Genomic DNA, 14,909 nt, shown 5'->3' with positions numbered 1-14,909 from the left:
TCTTTAGACTGAATAAGGAAAGGTGGGGTGGGGAAGAGAATGGGGGGAAAGGAAGCCAGGGCTATGGGGTGATAGGCTATGAAGGACCTGGGAAATCCAAAAATAATTTTATCTCACAGTGTTTAATCTCTCCTGAATATTTTCACTCCAAGTTCTAATTCAGGCCTCTGCTCCTCTTGTCTTGTTTAGGCCACACATGCATTCTGTCCTCCTGAATCAACATTATCCAGTGATGGTCTTACAAAATTCACACAGCCTGGGCACATCTTACACAGAGCCATTAAGTTCTAATCCACCACAGGATGCAGTAGCTTCTATGGACCATCTTACTTAACTCATAAGTTCTATTTTAACATTTATGTTTTAAGTAACGAATATGTATTTACCTTAATGTCTAAATAGCTTGCTTCGGGTGGCAGTTGCTGATTAGTGGGTGTGGAACTAAAGCAGAAGTGAGAAAAGTCTAGAATGCAGGCACTGAGCACCTCAGCCCACTGATTGCTTTTACTCTGACCTTTCCTTTTTCCTCCACATGCCTTGATTTTCTAACCCATCTGTGGAGCTTTGACGCATCACAGCCATCATGAGGATAGCGAATTAGTCTCTAATACTCGTGCAGCTTTAAATCCCTAATTTAAGGAAAATGTAGTTGAGTTTGCCGTCTCTCTACCACATGGAAACCTAAGAACAAGGACTTTTCACTTCTTCCTCATGTTCTGTCTAGTTGTTTCTCTTCCCACGGGGCTGAACTTCTGTGATTTGCTTTTCATCGATGAAATAAAAGAAAAATTGTTTTCCTGTGATTCCCTCTTTGGCACCTTGCTTACATCCCTACAGTCTCAGGCATCCAACATGATCACCTGTCAGAGGGCAAATTTGTTTGTAGATGGTAGCATTTTCACGGAACAAAGCATTGGCTTTTCTTAGCCTCCCAGGTGCCTTGGATTGCTGAGCAAGACACCCCTCTGACTCAAAAGGAAACCATCTTCTCTTGGGTGAAATGGAGGGGGTTAACCATTTGTTTGCCGGTGTGCATTTCCCACGAAAAAACTCAAAAACAGAAATTTACCTCAGCCATGGAAAGTGATGTGCCAAGCAGCGTATGTGCATATTAAAACTGAAAACGGATTTGCATGTTATTTCAGTGTCTTGTGTCACGTTCAGGCATCTGTCAATTCCACTCGCTAGAAACAGCTTGTGCAGTGGGAAAGTGTTTCTGTGCACACAAGACTGAAAAGCTCAGGCCTTTCGCTTTCTCAGCCTGTCCTCCATCTGCCTTCCCCTGGCTCTCCTGGTCCCACACCGAAAATACTGAAGGGGATACTAGAACCCTGTGTTTTGAACAGTACGTGTGCTCTTTACCATCAGCCATTTGCTTCACTAAATTCTAATTAAATACGTTTAAAATAAACTACTTATATCCTGTCGCTGACACTTTACCGGACTTTTGTTTTGTTACTTTTTTTTTTGTTTGTTTGTTTGTTTGTTTTTTTTTTTTTTTTGTTTTGATGTTCACGGCCAGTTCTGCTGCACACTGTTTTCATAGACTCTGGAAATTATAGTAGCCAGGAACATGGGCCGTCTGGGGGACTTCATTGTGAATGGACAGCAAGTTTGAACCAAGGTCAAGGCTACAGAACAGGTGAGGGACAGACTGTGGTGTCTCTTAAAAGTGTAGTTTCTCACCAGGTCAGTGGTAAGACACACTTGTCAGTGCCTACACTTAGGAGCTGTGTGATAGAGGAAGGAGAATCAGGAGTTCAAGGCCAGGCTTACTGCATGGTAAGTGCAATATTAGCCTAGACTTTTATGAGACCCTGTCTCATTGAATGAATGAATGAATGAATGAATGAATGAATGAATGAATGAGTGGGTGTACCTTCAAATCAAGAGCGCTCCCTCCCCTAACCCCTCAGTAGAACAACAAATGCCAGGAAATTTTTCTTCCCATCAAAGGAGCAAATATCCACTGCCTTTTTCCAGGCCACCAAATTAGGCACCTTTTCCTCTAGGGAGCCATTGCCACCTAGGTAAAGCATAAGCAAGGAAATGGTTTGATTTGAAAATACAACCGTGGACAGTTCTTTCCACTCATCAGAATTCTGTGTCATCCATCTTTGTGGGGTGAAAATAAATGAGGAGATGCCCACCCTTCTTCTGCCCTGGTTAATGGCAGGTCTGATTGCATAAGGTGTAGAGCCTAACTGGTAGGCTCGAGACCACAGAGATTTTCCACATCATGGTTTTAGAGAAATGGGTTCCTTAGCTTCCTGTAGAACAAATGGAGAGGGAGCCTCACTCCCAGGGTGGGCTTGCTTTCGTTGGGAGGTACCCTGGGGTGTATAAGAACAGGAGCATTAGGTGATTCTGGTGACATGGGGCAGTGGTATTGATTTCCTGCATCTGTCAATGAAGGCACCTGCCAGCAGTTTCTCGCTCTTTTCTCCTGGGGTGAGAAAAGAAGCTTGTGGCTTCTATTCCATCTAACATGAGCCTATGTCTCTGATTTACGTTTCAGTGTCAAAGGTACTATATAGGACAGTCAAGAGCTCAGAGGTCCAGCAAAGCAAGCATTCAGTAACATCAGTATTGAGAGACCAGTTTTCAAAAGTACTCATAACTATTATGTAAATTGATAAAAACATAATCTGAAAATCAAGAACACCACAGCCCACACCGATAGAAAGGTGGTGGGTCACTGCAGAGATCAGTAACCAAGAGTTTCACTTTGTTCTTCAAGAAGAAAGTCTCCATTGGGCTTCTCTACTTACTTTAACAGCTAGACTTAGTATGAATTAGATAAGTTACTTGTTGGCTTATAGATGAGAAAAGCAGCAGTAGAAATAGAGAAAAGCAAACTCCTAGGGGATTAAAAGATATCAGGACTCAAGGTCAGCAATCATAGGCACTCTTGAGAGACTACGGGTGGGAACTATGGGGGATGGGAGCCACCTTGGCTTGTTAGAGCATCACAAAACTTCAGTGTGCTAGCACAGCAGCTTCCTCGTGGATACCCAGCCTTGCCCTTGGTTGTAGTAGCTTTTTAACAACCCCGTCTTGCTGAAATACAGGTTCACCAGTCCTCCGCTGGGGCTGCAGCTTTACCTTAAGAACTGTGGTGTAGAGGCCACAGCCGATGGTGTGAGGCCAAGAGTATGACAAAGGGGTTATGGGTTCTCCCTGGCAATGGTCATGCAGATCTCTCTCACCACATGATTCCTCTGTGACCCATCACTGAAACAGAACAGGCATCCCAGCAGGCCTTCTGCCCTTGGCCAGGGAGAGTACTTCATCCCTTTATACTGTGGGGCATTAAGAGTCAAATGGTACAGTCAGTAAGAATCTAGAAGTAGAAGGAGCCACGGGAAACTGAGAAGTGAAAACTTGTCTCAGCTAAATGCGGTGTGGAGGGGGGCTATTGGAAATATAGATATGTTTTTCCTCTGGCAGGCTTTCAGCTCTGAAATGGGGCTAATTCTACCTTTTGAAAAGAAGGTAATTTCAATGTTTCTTCTTATGAGAACACATAATTGAAGTCATTTTCCTTCTGAGAGAAGGAACCTCTTGTACATCATTACAAATGGACAAGAAAAAGTGAGCATCTTTGCTACCCAAAATGATAGAGTATTCATTATCATGGAATCTTCCAGTATATTTTGGTTGCTTTTTCCTGCAGCTTTATTTGCCTGGGCACTGCTGTTCTGGTAAGATTCAAACTCAGTAAGTTCAATTGTGTAGTACTTTGTGGGTAACAACAGGTAGGAACACAGAGGAAACATGACCTGTAAAAGGTCATTCTCAGTAACTTGAGAGGCTGATGCACTGATGTGTATTTTGTGGACCACTACCTCACATGGATCCTTAGAACACTGAGCTACACTGAAGGGAGCGGTGGTTGCCCTAGGAACCTCTACTCTGCATCTTAGTGGGGGCTCTTTATCATGCATCTTCCTTCTTCAGAAGAGATGGCTCCCAGCTGCTCATACCTATAATCTACCACTTGTGAGGTCAAGGTAGGATGTGATAATGTTGAGGTCAGTTTGGGCTGCATACATAGGTTCAGATAAATTTGGCTACATAGCAAACTCTGCCACCACCACCCCCCCCCCAAAATGGGTGTTGGTGGAAAATTTTCTTCTCTGCGTTAGGAAAGGGCAGGGAGGATGAAGTGGTTAACCTTCCTAGGTTTTTGATTTCATAACCCAAGCGTAGTGAAAGTTCAGTAGGCTGCAGAAGCCCTGCAAGCTGCCCGCTGCTTACTCAGACTCAGAACACTAAATGAAGTTCTAGATACTTCAAAGGATGCTGACAAGTGGTTTATGTCCTCTTATACTGGAAACCTCTGTATTAATGAGGTTTCCACTGACTCAGCGTGCATCTCTGTTTGCAGACTACAAACTATCTCTAAATATAGAGACATGTTATTTCACTTTCAAGGTGGGCAATGACACATGCTGTATTATGGCCATAAACACATGATATAGAAGAGTCAAGTAATCTTTGAGACTGTATTTTTATACCTGAAAAAACTGAGGCCCAGAAAATGAAAATAATTCTATAAAGATCTTTAGTCAAGTTAAAGACAGAAAATTATTAAAGATGCTCCAAATAGTCAGATATTTTGTGACCATTTAATATTATACTTATGTCCTGTATTAGACTATACAAAATGCTTCCCGCATAATGACATGCAATGTGACTATGCTGGGTGGCAGTTACTGTTTGCCTTATTATTATTGTGGCAAATTTTCCTTGTTCAGCAAGGACTCTCTCCTTGTGTATTTCCTCATTACTGTGTATCGTCACCCACAGTACTTAGCAAAAAAAGTAAACTTGCAAATGACTGTAAATTTGACGTCATAATTTCTAATGACAGTTACCTGGGCAACAATTTAGCAGTACAGACCAAGTAGATAGTTGAATACACACACACAAACACACACACACACACACACACACACACACACACATTGAAAATACACAAATGCATAAATAGAATAATATCACTCAGTTTCCCATAACTTTAATGTATCAGTTTCCATTTTCCCTCTTAAAAATGTGGAACGGCTAAGCCTATAGAGTAGAGGCCTATTCATCTTCCAGTAACTAAAGGATGAAGTCCCCACTTTCTGTGCCACATGTGGCAACTTCAAACTGGGATCAGCAATGCTTCCTGAGTGCCTAGAGGCAAGAAAGAAATCAGCAATTAGCCACACGAAGTAAATAACAAAGACCTTTAAAATTGTATTAGCTACAGATTTCCCAGAGATACCCTTATGGCTAGGAAAAATTATGTGTATGTGTGTGTCTATATGTGTGTGTCTGTATGTGTGTGTGTGTTTGTGTGTATCTATGTGTGTGTCTTTGTATGTGTGTGTGCTTATACACTTATCACTTATGTGCACATGGATATAGAGGCCAGAGTACAACCTTGAGTATCATTATTTAAGTGTCATCCACCATGGTTTTGTTTTAACATTTTAATTACATCCCCATATCACACATTGGGAGTTCAGAGGGCAACTGCTGGGAGTGGATTTTTTTTCCCCTTCTACCATGGGGGTGCTCTGATAGAGGATTAGGCTTAGAAACAGGTACCTTTAGTGCATGAGCCACCTTGTTAAGCACTAAGTATTCTTTCTTTTGTTCATTTTTTTGGAGGAGGATGCTATGACATGCATGTGGATGTCAGAGGACAACTTGTGAGCTCCCTTTTCTCTCTCTACCATGTGGGTGGGGAATCGAACTCAGTCTGGATCAAGCTTTGTAGCAAATATCTTTTCTTTAGTAGCAGAGTCCCCACCTTGTTTTGAGGGGGGAGAGAAACAGTGTGTGTGTGTGTGTGTGTGTGTCTGTGTCTGTGTGTGTGTGTGTGAGAGAGAGAGAGAGAGAGAGAGAGAGAGAGAGAGAGAGAGAGAGAGAGAGAGAGAGAGAGAGAGAGAGAGAGAGTTGTTTGTTTGGATTATTATCTGGCATACAGCTCACAGGTAGGCCTGGCTCTGCCTCCCCAATCCTGAGAGGACTAGCATTATATAATAATGTCTGTTTTTCTCAACATAAATCCTAAAGATTGAATTAAAGTCCTCATGGTTGCAAAGCAAGCTGAGCCACCACCCAGTCCCAATGGCCCTGTTAAATAACCTTGTGACATAGAATCTTATAACAATGTTCTCAGCTAAAACGAAGACCTGACATTGCCTTCAGTCTTCCTCACGGCTCTGTCCTATCTCCATTTTGCTGTTTCTTCCATTCACATTGTTCTTGTTCTCCCTCCCTTTTGCCTTCCTTTCCCTGTCTTAGGAAGTCTAACCAATCCCACAAAACCAAAGACTTGCTTTTTCTCCTGGCATACCTGAACACTGGATCACGCCAGCATCTTAGTCTCTACACAATTTTTGTGATCCCCTACTGTGGGTCTTATTCTACAACTCTTTTGTTAGAAGTAGAAACTTTTAATTAGACTTCGTATTTTCAGTTCTTGATACTAGGCAATTTCTTAGGAAGTGTAGGGTAAGAAGAGTTTGGCGTTGTCTGAAATCCATCCACTTGACAACTCACCTGTGATGCTCCTATGCCTTCAGTAAGTGATTCAGCCATTTCAAAGGACACACACACTGGTGATTAATATGAACAGTTAAAAGAACATCTTTTCCCCCTAGAAAATCATAGTCTGGTTTAATTTGTTCCACACTGAGCAGTAAACTTTCATTCATGTACATAACAATCCTGGCTTATACTACATAGTTCTAAATTGCTGTCAAATAATAAAGCTACAAGGGCTTGAAGACACCAACAGAGAACATAGAGAGGAATTTCATTGTAGCACGTAGACAAACTTGCCTCATTGTGGCGTCTGACCTACCATTTCTCAGAGATACTCCATTACAGGGGTACTGACCCACTTGACCTGTGCAGTTTTCTCACCCGTAAGGCAGGATTGCATGTCCAACAGGGCTATCATCTAAGCATCTAAGATTATTTGTGTGTGTAATTAAGCGTCTTGGACAGGGTCCTGCAAGTGAGGAATCATTGACACGGTGAACATTTCAACACCACTTCCTGTTCACACTTCCACTTCAGAAGCATGAACTCAGACAACAGTGGGAGTCATGCCATACCAATGACCCTTCAGATATTCCAGTTGTGTGTTTACCTTAAACTGTGCTCTGAGCTGCTCCTTTGAAAATTAATGAGTTGGACACAGTTGTTCAGTTTCCTTAAGATATCATGAACACTAATCTCTATGGGAAGGGAGAAATTACAGAGAGAATCTGCCTATCAGAGTGAGAAGTAAAATGCTGAACTTCTTACAGGATTGAGCTCAATGCACCAGGCTCTCATCCTTGAGGTAAAACCCAACTCTTACCTAAAGACTCTTGTGGTTTCTCAGCATTTGTTCTACAGGGGGGGGTAGCATTTTACACTGGGCAGGTAAGAGAATCTCATAGAGAAAGTTCAGAAATACTATGCAATCACCTAGATCCTTCCTCATAACAAATACTGCATTGTTATACTATGATGGCCAATGTGTGAGGTGCATCAAGGTGCCCCTTTGGCTTATAATGTGTCCAACTTACAAATGAGTTTATCAGGACATATCACCATGACAAGTCCTCTAGCGTCAATATTCAAGAAGTGGAATTTAAATGGAAAAGAGCCTTTCTAAATATGGCAGGCAAAATAGGCAAGAATATTTGGAGAATAAAGAGGATGGTCCTCCCACATCTGTGAGATATTGACAAGAATGCCATGAGATTAGGCCTTTCTGAAATGTAAATACTAAGGGTAGAAATTCTACATTTCTGGATTTGTTTTCTGGAAGACGGATTCAGTTTTATACCTCTTGTTTGTTTAAAAAAATAGGATGCTTAATCAAAAACAATAATAAATCCTGTTGTTTGGAAGCAGGATTATCATGTGTTCTTTACTAACTGTTAAGTGAATTAAAACAGCACCGCTCTCCGCAGTGACAGTTGATGCTGTGACTGTGCTTCTTTCTCTGTTGAAGCAATATGCAATGCCTGGTTGGGAGGAATGTGCCTGGGTAGAATTTGAGTTTCAAGGCCAGCTTAACCCTGGCTCATCCTCACCCTCTACTGCACACTTATTATTGTACTTCAGTGTTTTCCCTTGGGTGTAAGAAGCCTTATGTATTTGTTCTTTCTTTGCTTTCTTTTCTCTCCTAGGAAGCTTCCCTTAACCCCTGACAGTGAACTTTCTACAGACATTCTGTCTCTATTGGCAGGCCTGCAGAAATCTCTCAGCCATTGCGTTTTCCTGTTCAAATGTATTTAAGATGGGAAATAAGATAAATCTTATTATTTCCTGGAATGTAGAAAACAAAGAGATTTTTTCTCAGTTAAGGAAGCTGTGTAATTTCCTCTGGATTGTATTGTCTTTATTGGTCATCTTGCTAATTAATCTACAAGTGATAACATTGCAACTTCTTAGCAGTCATTGGAATATTAGATTTTTACTATTGGAAACACAGATTCTAAAGTATGACAGACTCATCTAAAATGAACAGTAAATAAAGTGAAATGTCAATGGTCAGTCACTGACTAAGTAATAAATCTTAGTGCACAACACAAATCTACAAGTGGATGGGCCTTTCCTGCTTCTGTCCCAGGACAAATACTCCCTGGTTAAGGTGATTGTTGTAGTGAATGTCCAGACTACTATTGAATGGTTATGTGCTTTCTTACTTACAGAGTGGATACCCTGGACCTATGGGGCCTCCATCGGTTCCTCCATCGTTTCGCCCAGAAGATGAGCTCGAACACTTGACCAAGAAGATGCTGTATGATATGGAAAACCCACCTGCCGATGATTACTTTGGTGAGTTGGGCCTAGAGCTGACTTCCATAGTGAACATTTTGTTCCGTTTTCCCTGATGAGGAATGAGCATTGTGATCAGCTCCTCCGGTGCAGTGTTTGGGTCTGCAGCAGTGTAGTCTTATCCACACAGCAGTGTGCATTTCTCAGTAGACCACTGTGAACAGGAAGTACAGTGACCTTGTCCTAAAACCTCAGTGGTTCAGAGAGATATTAGGTATGCAAAATCAACACACAATTTTAACAGTTTATTAGCTTGGCACAAGGCAAAAGTAGATCATCTTGTGTCCTTGTAGCTCGAATGTTTATGTCTAATACTTGAAATCTGATATGTCTTAACTGGTATTTTCAAGTCTTATCATGACTGAATTCAGGTGCAAAAAGTATCTTTCTGTTTTCCTCTTCAAAACCATGGAAAATTATGAGCAGGGATGTTGTTCTTCCAAGTCTGTTAGTGCAAGTTGGAGGTGTGTGTCATTGTGAGATGCCGTGGACACAACTGGTAAGGGAATTGTAACGCAGAAGGGATGAGTGTGTAGAGGAGAAGTGAGAGTCCCACGAATGTTCACTCAGGTCAGATTGGATAGACCTTAAACACGGTGAAGAACAGGAGGACTTTATGAATGAGATATTCACCCTTGAACCTGAACCCGTCAAAACGATCTTACAGGTAGAGACTGTTTGACATCCAGTATTAAAAATGAATAATATTTTCGTGACATCTAAGTAAATTTATTTCTGGGAAAATAAATTTAAAACTACAACATGCTAAAACGTAGGAGATTAATGTTTTATCATTTCATTGAAGAGATGCTGAGTTACCCATTAAGTTGGTATAATCGTTTCTAAACATTTATTCTGTTTTGCGTTTGTCTTATCACAAAGCTCTGAGGAGGTTCTTGAAGGGTATATAAAGAAACATCATGTGAGTTGCAGTACTGAGTAAAAACTCTGCCAAGGTAGAGATTGAACAGGCATTTGCACTTCAAATATTTCCTGTCTTCATGTCTTCCCTTTAAATTGCTGTTCTGAATACATAATGACAGGAAAAGTAAGAACTGTGGAGTGGACAGAGTAGGAGTTAGTTGATGGTGTGGAGTTAGTGGATGGAGTAGGGGTTAGTGGATAGAGTAGGGGTTAGTGTATGGGGTAGGGGTTAGTGTATGGGGTAGGGGTTAGTGTATGGAGTAGGGGTTAGTGGATGGAGTAGGGGTTAGAGGATGGGGTAGAGGTTAGTGGATGGAGTAGGGTTAGTGGATGAAATAGGGGTCAGTAAATGGAGTAGGGGTTAGTGGATGTAGTAGGGGTTAGTGGATGGAGTAGGGGTTAGTGGATGGGGTAGGGGTTAGTAGATGGAGTAGGGGTTAGTGGATGGGGTAGGGGTTAGTGAGATATGAAAAGCATTCACTTCCCTATCGGATGTTTGTCTAATTTAGCTAAAACAGTATGAAATGGGGATGAAGAACTCTGAATCCAGAGCCGGGGAGATGACTCAGCTGGTGTTCTGATTTGCTTGTCTGTTACTGTGATAAGGGCCAGGACCACAAACAACTTGGGGAGAAATTCGCTCATTTCACTTTGAAGGGTAGTCCATCATTGTGGGGTGCCAGGGCAAAAACTTAAGGCCAGGACCTTGAAAAAAAAAACATAGAGGAATGCTGCTTACCAGCTTGTTCCAATGCTTGCAGCCACTTTCTTATATAACCCAAGAGATGCCACCTGCCTAGAGATTGTACCACCAGTGGGCTAGGCCTTCCTTCATCAATTTGCAGTCAAGAAAATTACCCATAGACGAACTGGCCATATGTCGGCAGACAGGCCAATCCTATGGGAGGCAATGGTTTCAGGGACATTGCTCAGATGAGACTGGGTTAGGCACAGCAGTGTTAGCCTCCAGACTTACTCAGCCAGAACCAGAGCTGAGCTGACCTACAGGTTCTGTGCGTGGTGCTGAGCAGTCTGACCTGTGCTCACACATCTATAAACACACAAGGAGCAGTTGACTTCCATCTTGGGTCCGCTGGTCCATGAATGTTAGAACTATTACAGCCAGCCTTAGTTTCCTGACCTTGGAACAAGCCTGCTATCTATCTGTCTGACAGACTGACACCGGTCAAGACAGCAACTGGTTAAAGGTCCATGTCACCAAACCTGGTGACTATTTATTCCCTTGAACCCACGCAGGGAAGTAGAACCGATGGCTGTGACAAGCCTGCTGTGACTCACATGTCCTTCATGTCCACTCCCTGCACGTCTGTGCCAAAAAATGAGCAAGTAAGTATTTTAAAGTAATTTTAAAAAATCAATCTATTCTGATCCTCCCTGTAGCTCATTAGCTCAGCATTGCCAGCAGTTCCCTGTATCACCTGAGCCCAGTTTCCCACCCTGCTGATGCGAAGATATGGAACCAATATCCCCTAGCATTCTTTCAACTCTAGAAATTTTGCTGTGGAAACAACATTAACCCAAAGAAAGAAAATGGTAAGGCTTAACATAAAGATGGTGAGAATTGGCACAAATGCACGGAAAACAGTAAGACAGAAACCAAAGCTTAGAACATAGTACAGTGAAAAATTGTTGACCTCTCTTCACTGTAATAACAGGAGGATGTCTATTAGAATCCAGGATAAACTACAAAACAGTTAACAAGGAGAATAAGGAATCTGTGACTAGAGAATATTGAAAGTGGACTGGTGGATTCTGAGCGTACCTGTTTCAGAGACCATACCGCACTACCTGCAGCAATAAACTGAGCCACTGTATCGGCTGTAACAATGGATAAGTGTTATGGGCTCAGAAGAGAAACAATCTCTTAAAACTACCATAGCTTTAGGACGTACGCGCTGCAAAAGCTGAGGCCAAGTGTTCGCTGAGCCTCTTGTTGGTGCTGTCTCCTCCCCAGTGTTGAAACAATAGCCATCTTATATTGTGATCGTGAGTAATGCATGAAATATTTATAGAAAGCACTCAGCCAAGTTCTTGGCATGTAGATTGTGCTCAATAATCAGAGTTCACCAAAGCTCCAGAGACTCGCAGCTTATTTAAGAAAATAAGAGATCCCTATTAAAGATCTATCAATAACACTTGATTTAAATTTAACTTGTAGTAAGACTAAAAGGTGCATCGCCAGCTGTCAAAGTAATCACTGCCAAGTGGAGGCTGCTAACTGAGAGGAGAGGAGAGATGGGTGTGGTTTTACTGGCTGTTTATGATAGGGTAGTACTATTTTATGAAGTTCAGAAGTTAACTTACTTCATCTTAGAAAAGAATGTAATCCCGTGAAGTGGATGCTACTATCATGTTAATTAGAGAATAAAAGGCCAGGAATGCTAAGTGATTTTGCTCAATAGCAACAAATTATGAGCTGTAGAGTGAGGGTTAAAGCTGCCAGGCCCGTGTTGCTGAAAATCATGCAAGGAAATGGAGGGGAAAACTGAGGGAAGGGTTTATTGGGGAGATAGATGTCCTTTGGAGAGCTGGGCAATAAAGGATGAGGATTCTCTTCTAAATAGAAAATAAACGGAACAGAAGTGAAGCCAGGATTGTTGAACGATAACGTACTTTATGTGGAAAACCTGGGAGTGGCTCTGTGCTGGCTAATCTGGCTGCGTTTGCCCCAGGCAAGGGTTGTACCTTTGAAAGTGTGTATGTCCCTGAGGGGACTGTGAAAGACTGTAGTGTGCTATTCCAACAAGAACACCAAGAGATACATGACTTCATGCACATTCAGCCAGCATTCTGAGAAATTTCAGGAAAGGAAGGGGGATCTAGATGTAAACAGCATGCAGTTATTACGCTCGAAGGAGTCCTCAGTCTTAGTTCAAGTCATTGAGAAGTGGGGAGATAGTACAGAAAAGCGCAGCATTTTCTGATGGGGAAACTTTGGTTTGAAACGGGAGAGGAATGGAACTAAAGCTCCCATTCGGAAGTGAAGAATATTGGGCAGCAAGTAGGAGAAAGCCAATGACTCACGTCTCTGAAAGGTTTCTACACCCTGGCTGAAGCTTTTGGGCTTTGCCCTCTCTAATGAGTTGCATGCTGATTGTTCTGTGGAGAATGCTCACGAACATAGCTGCAGAGCAGAGTTTGAATGGCATCTTAACTCTGCCGAGCAGTGTCAAGTCGGGAGTGGAGGTACTTGAGGTAGATGCCTTCAGCACTCCACCCTTTAAAATCATCCCATCACCATCTTGGCTGCAGGGAAGTTGCACCATGGTGGGTCCAGACAGGAGAAGTCCAAAGATCTCAGGACAGATGTCAGCGGGGTAGTGCTGTGTGAATGGGAGAAGAGTGGTCCATAGGCCCACCTGAAGATGGAGGAGGAAGAAGAACCAGCATTGTTTGCATCAGGAGTGTGGCCAGCAGAGGAAGTTGACACCCTCTCTTATTTCAATCCAGAAGGAGAGAGAAAGCAGAAATAATCTGGATTTTTTTCACCATCTCATTAGGAGCAAGGCTCCAAGCTTTTGCTCGAGGTCTTGTCCCTTGGAGTACTCTGGGTTGGTGTATTTACATTTGCAGAGAGCTGCCAATCCAGTGGTAGATGCTTAGAGTGACCAAGGGGCCAAGACTAGAAATCATTATTACTTCTGATGAATTCAGAACTTAAAGAGAACTTTAAAATGAGGTATCAGTGTCAGAACTGAGCAGCTAGCATGACTACTGCACAACTCCGAGCTTACCACCCAGCAGTTTTCAAGGAAAATGTAAAGTTTGAGCTGCAGAGCATCCTGGAATGGCCACAGCTTCTCGGGGTTATGTGAGTCCTCGATGTTGCCTTACATCACAGACATTTGTTTTCATTCATTTTCAGAGGAAGCACCGTTGGCTGTCCATCCATTTAGAAAGGAAGCGTAATTGTAACTGTCTAGCACATGTGTGTGTGTGTGTGTGTGTGTGTGTGTGTGTGTGTGTGTGTGTGTGTGACCATAGCATGATTCCAAAGGAAAGTTTTCTGACTGAGCTCTTCCTGGGACTGAACACAAACTGTTGGAAAGCAGAATCTCTGAACGTGGATGCTGTGCTATATCTGAGGGTAGATCAAAAATATCTGTCAGCATATTTTAAGCATGTAATATAATTATCTTGGCATTGTTTATATGCTGTTGTCTTATTCCAAAATAAAAAAAAAAAACTGAAGTGTGCCAATTTCAAAATTGTTTCCTAGGCTATTTGCAGAATCACTATGCCTTCAGAGGAGTACAAGGTAAACTCTTATCTAAGAGAATCTTGTACTCAGCTCTAAGGATTCTTAGTAGAAGGTATCAAAAATTCTTTGCATGGAAACAGGACTTTGATTGGAATTAGGCTGTACCTAATGGAAGGCATGAGGGAGCAAAGACATGAAACCTGTGCTAAACCCAGAAGAAGAAGACAGGGATGCTACTGTTTTGCCATTCCTGAAGTGATGTCACTTTTTCACACTTAATAACCAGCTTCCCAACTGAGATCAAACTGGAGGTCCAGTGATGTTCATGAAACAGAACAGCTCTAGCCTGGTGGTCCAGTTGCTTCCTATGCTCACTAGAGCACATGGTAACCGACCATATCCACAAACATTGACTGTGCAGCTTAGGAGGCTGGAAAACGTGATTTAGGTGCATGTGACATTTGGGAGGAAAGAAACCCTGGGGCCCTTCCTGACCATCGCTGAAAGAGAATCACGTATGAAATGGACTTGTCCAATGCTAAGAGAGCCATGGGGAAAGTTGGTAAATTTCCATTCAGTATGGAGAATTAACTTTTCAAACAGACAAACGAAATCTCTGAGAAATATGGGTGATAAATACTCTGTGATGTGGAAGCCAGTGATCAATACGCTAAAAGATGACTGCATCTTTCATCCAGTGTCCACTTCCGATATCGTGGGACTTAGTCACCTAAAATCACCCTTAGCTGCACCTTCAAAATGAGTCTATAACATTTACTTTTAATCCTGTGTTAAGAAGAGCAAATGAGGCTGAGTGTGGCAGCCCACACCTTTAATCCCAGCGTTTGGGAGGTAGAGGCAGGCAGATCTTTGAGTTCGAGGACAACTTGGTCTACAGAGTGAGTTCCAGGACAGCCAGGGCTAC

General features: G+C 42.3%; 1 protein-coding gene across 1 annotated transcript in view; it reads left to right on the top strand.

Moving 5' to 3' along the window:
* LPP (LIM domain containing preferred translocation partner in lipoma) overlaps positions 1 to 14,909 on the top strand; it is a 555,231-nt gene that overhangs the window by 408,768 nt on the left and 131,554 nt on the right. Inside the window, exon 9 of the mRNA XM_080919338.1 lies at positions 8,712 to 8,838. Within this exon, the coding sequence (XP_080775464.1) occupies positions 8,712 to 8,838 (127 nt within the window). The remainder of the gene's footprint in view (positions 1 to 8,711; positions 8,839 to 14,909) is intronic.

The sequence above is a fragment of the Micromys minutus genome (genome assembly GCF_963924665.1).
Source record: "Micromys minutus genome assembly, chromosome: 7".
In the NCBI taxonomy this organism is placed as follows: Eukaryota; Metazoa; Chordata; class Mammalia; order Rodentia; family Muridae; genus Micromys; species Micromys minutus.
The sequence above is the reverse complement of the archived record's forward strand: the minus strand, read 5'-3'. Positions and strand labels throughout refer to the sequence as shown.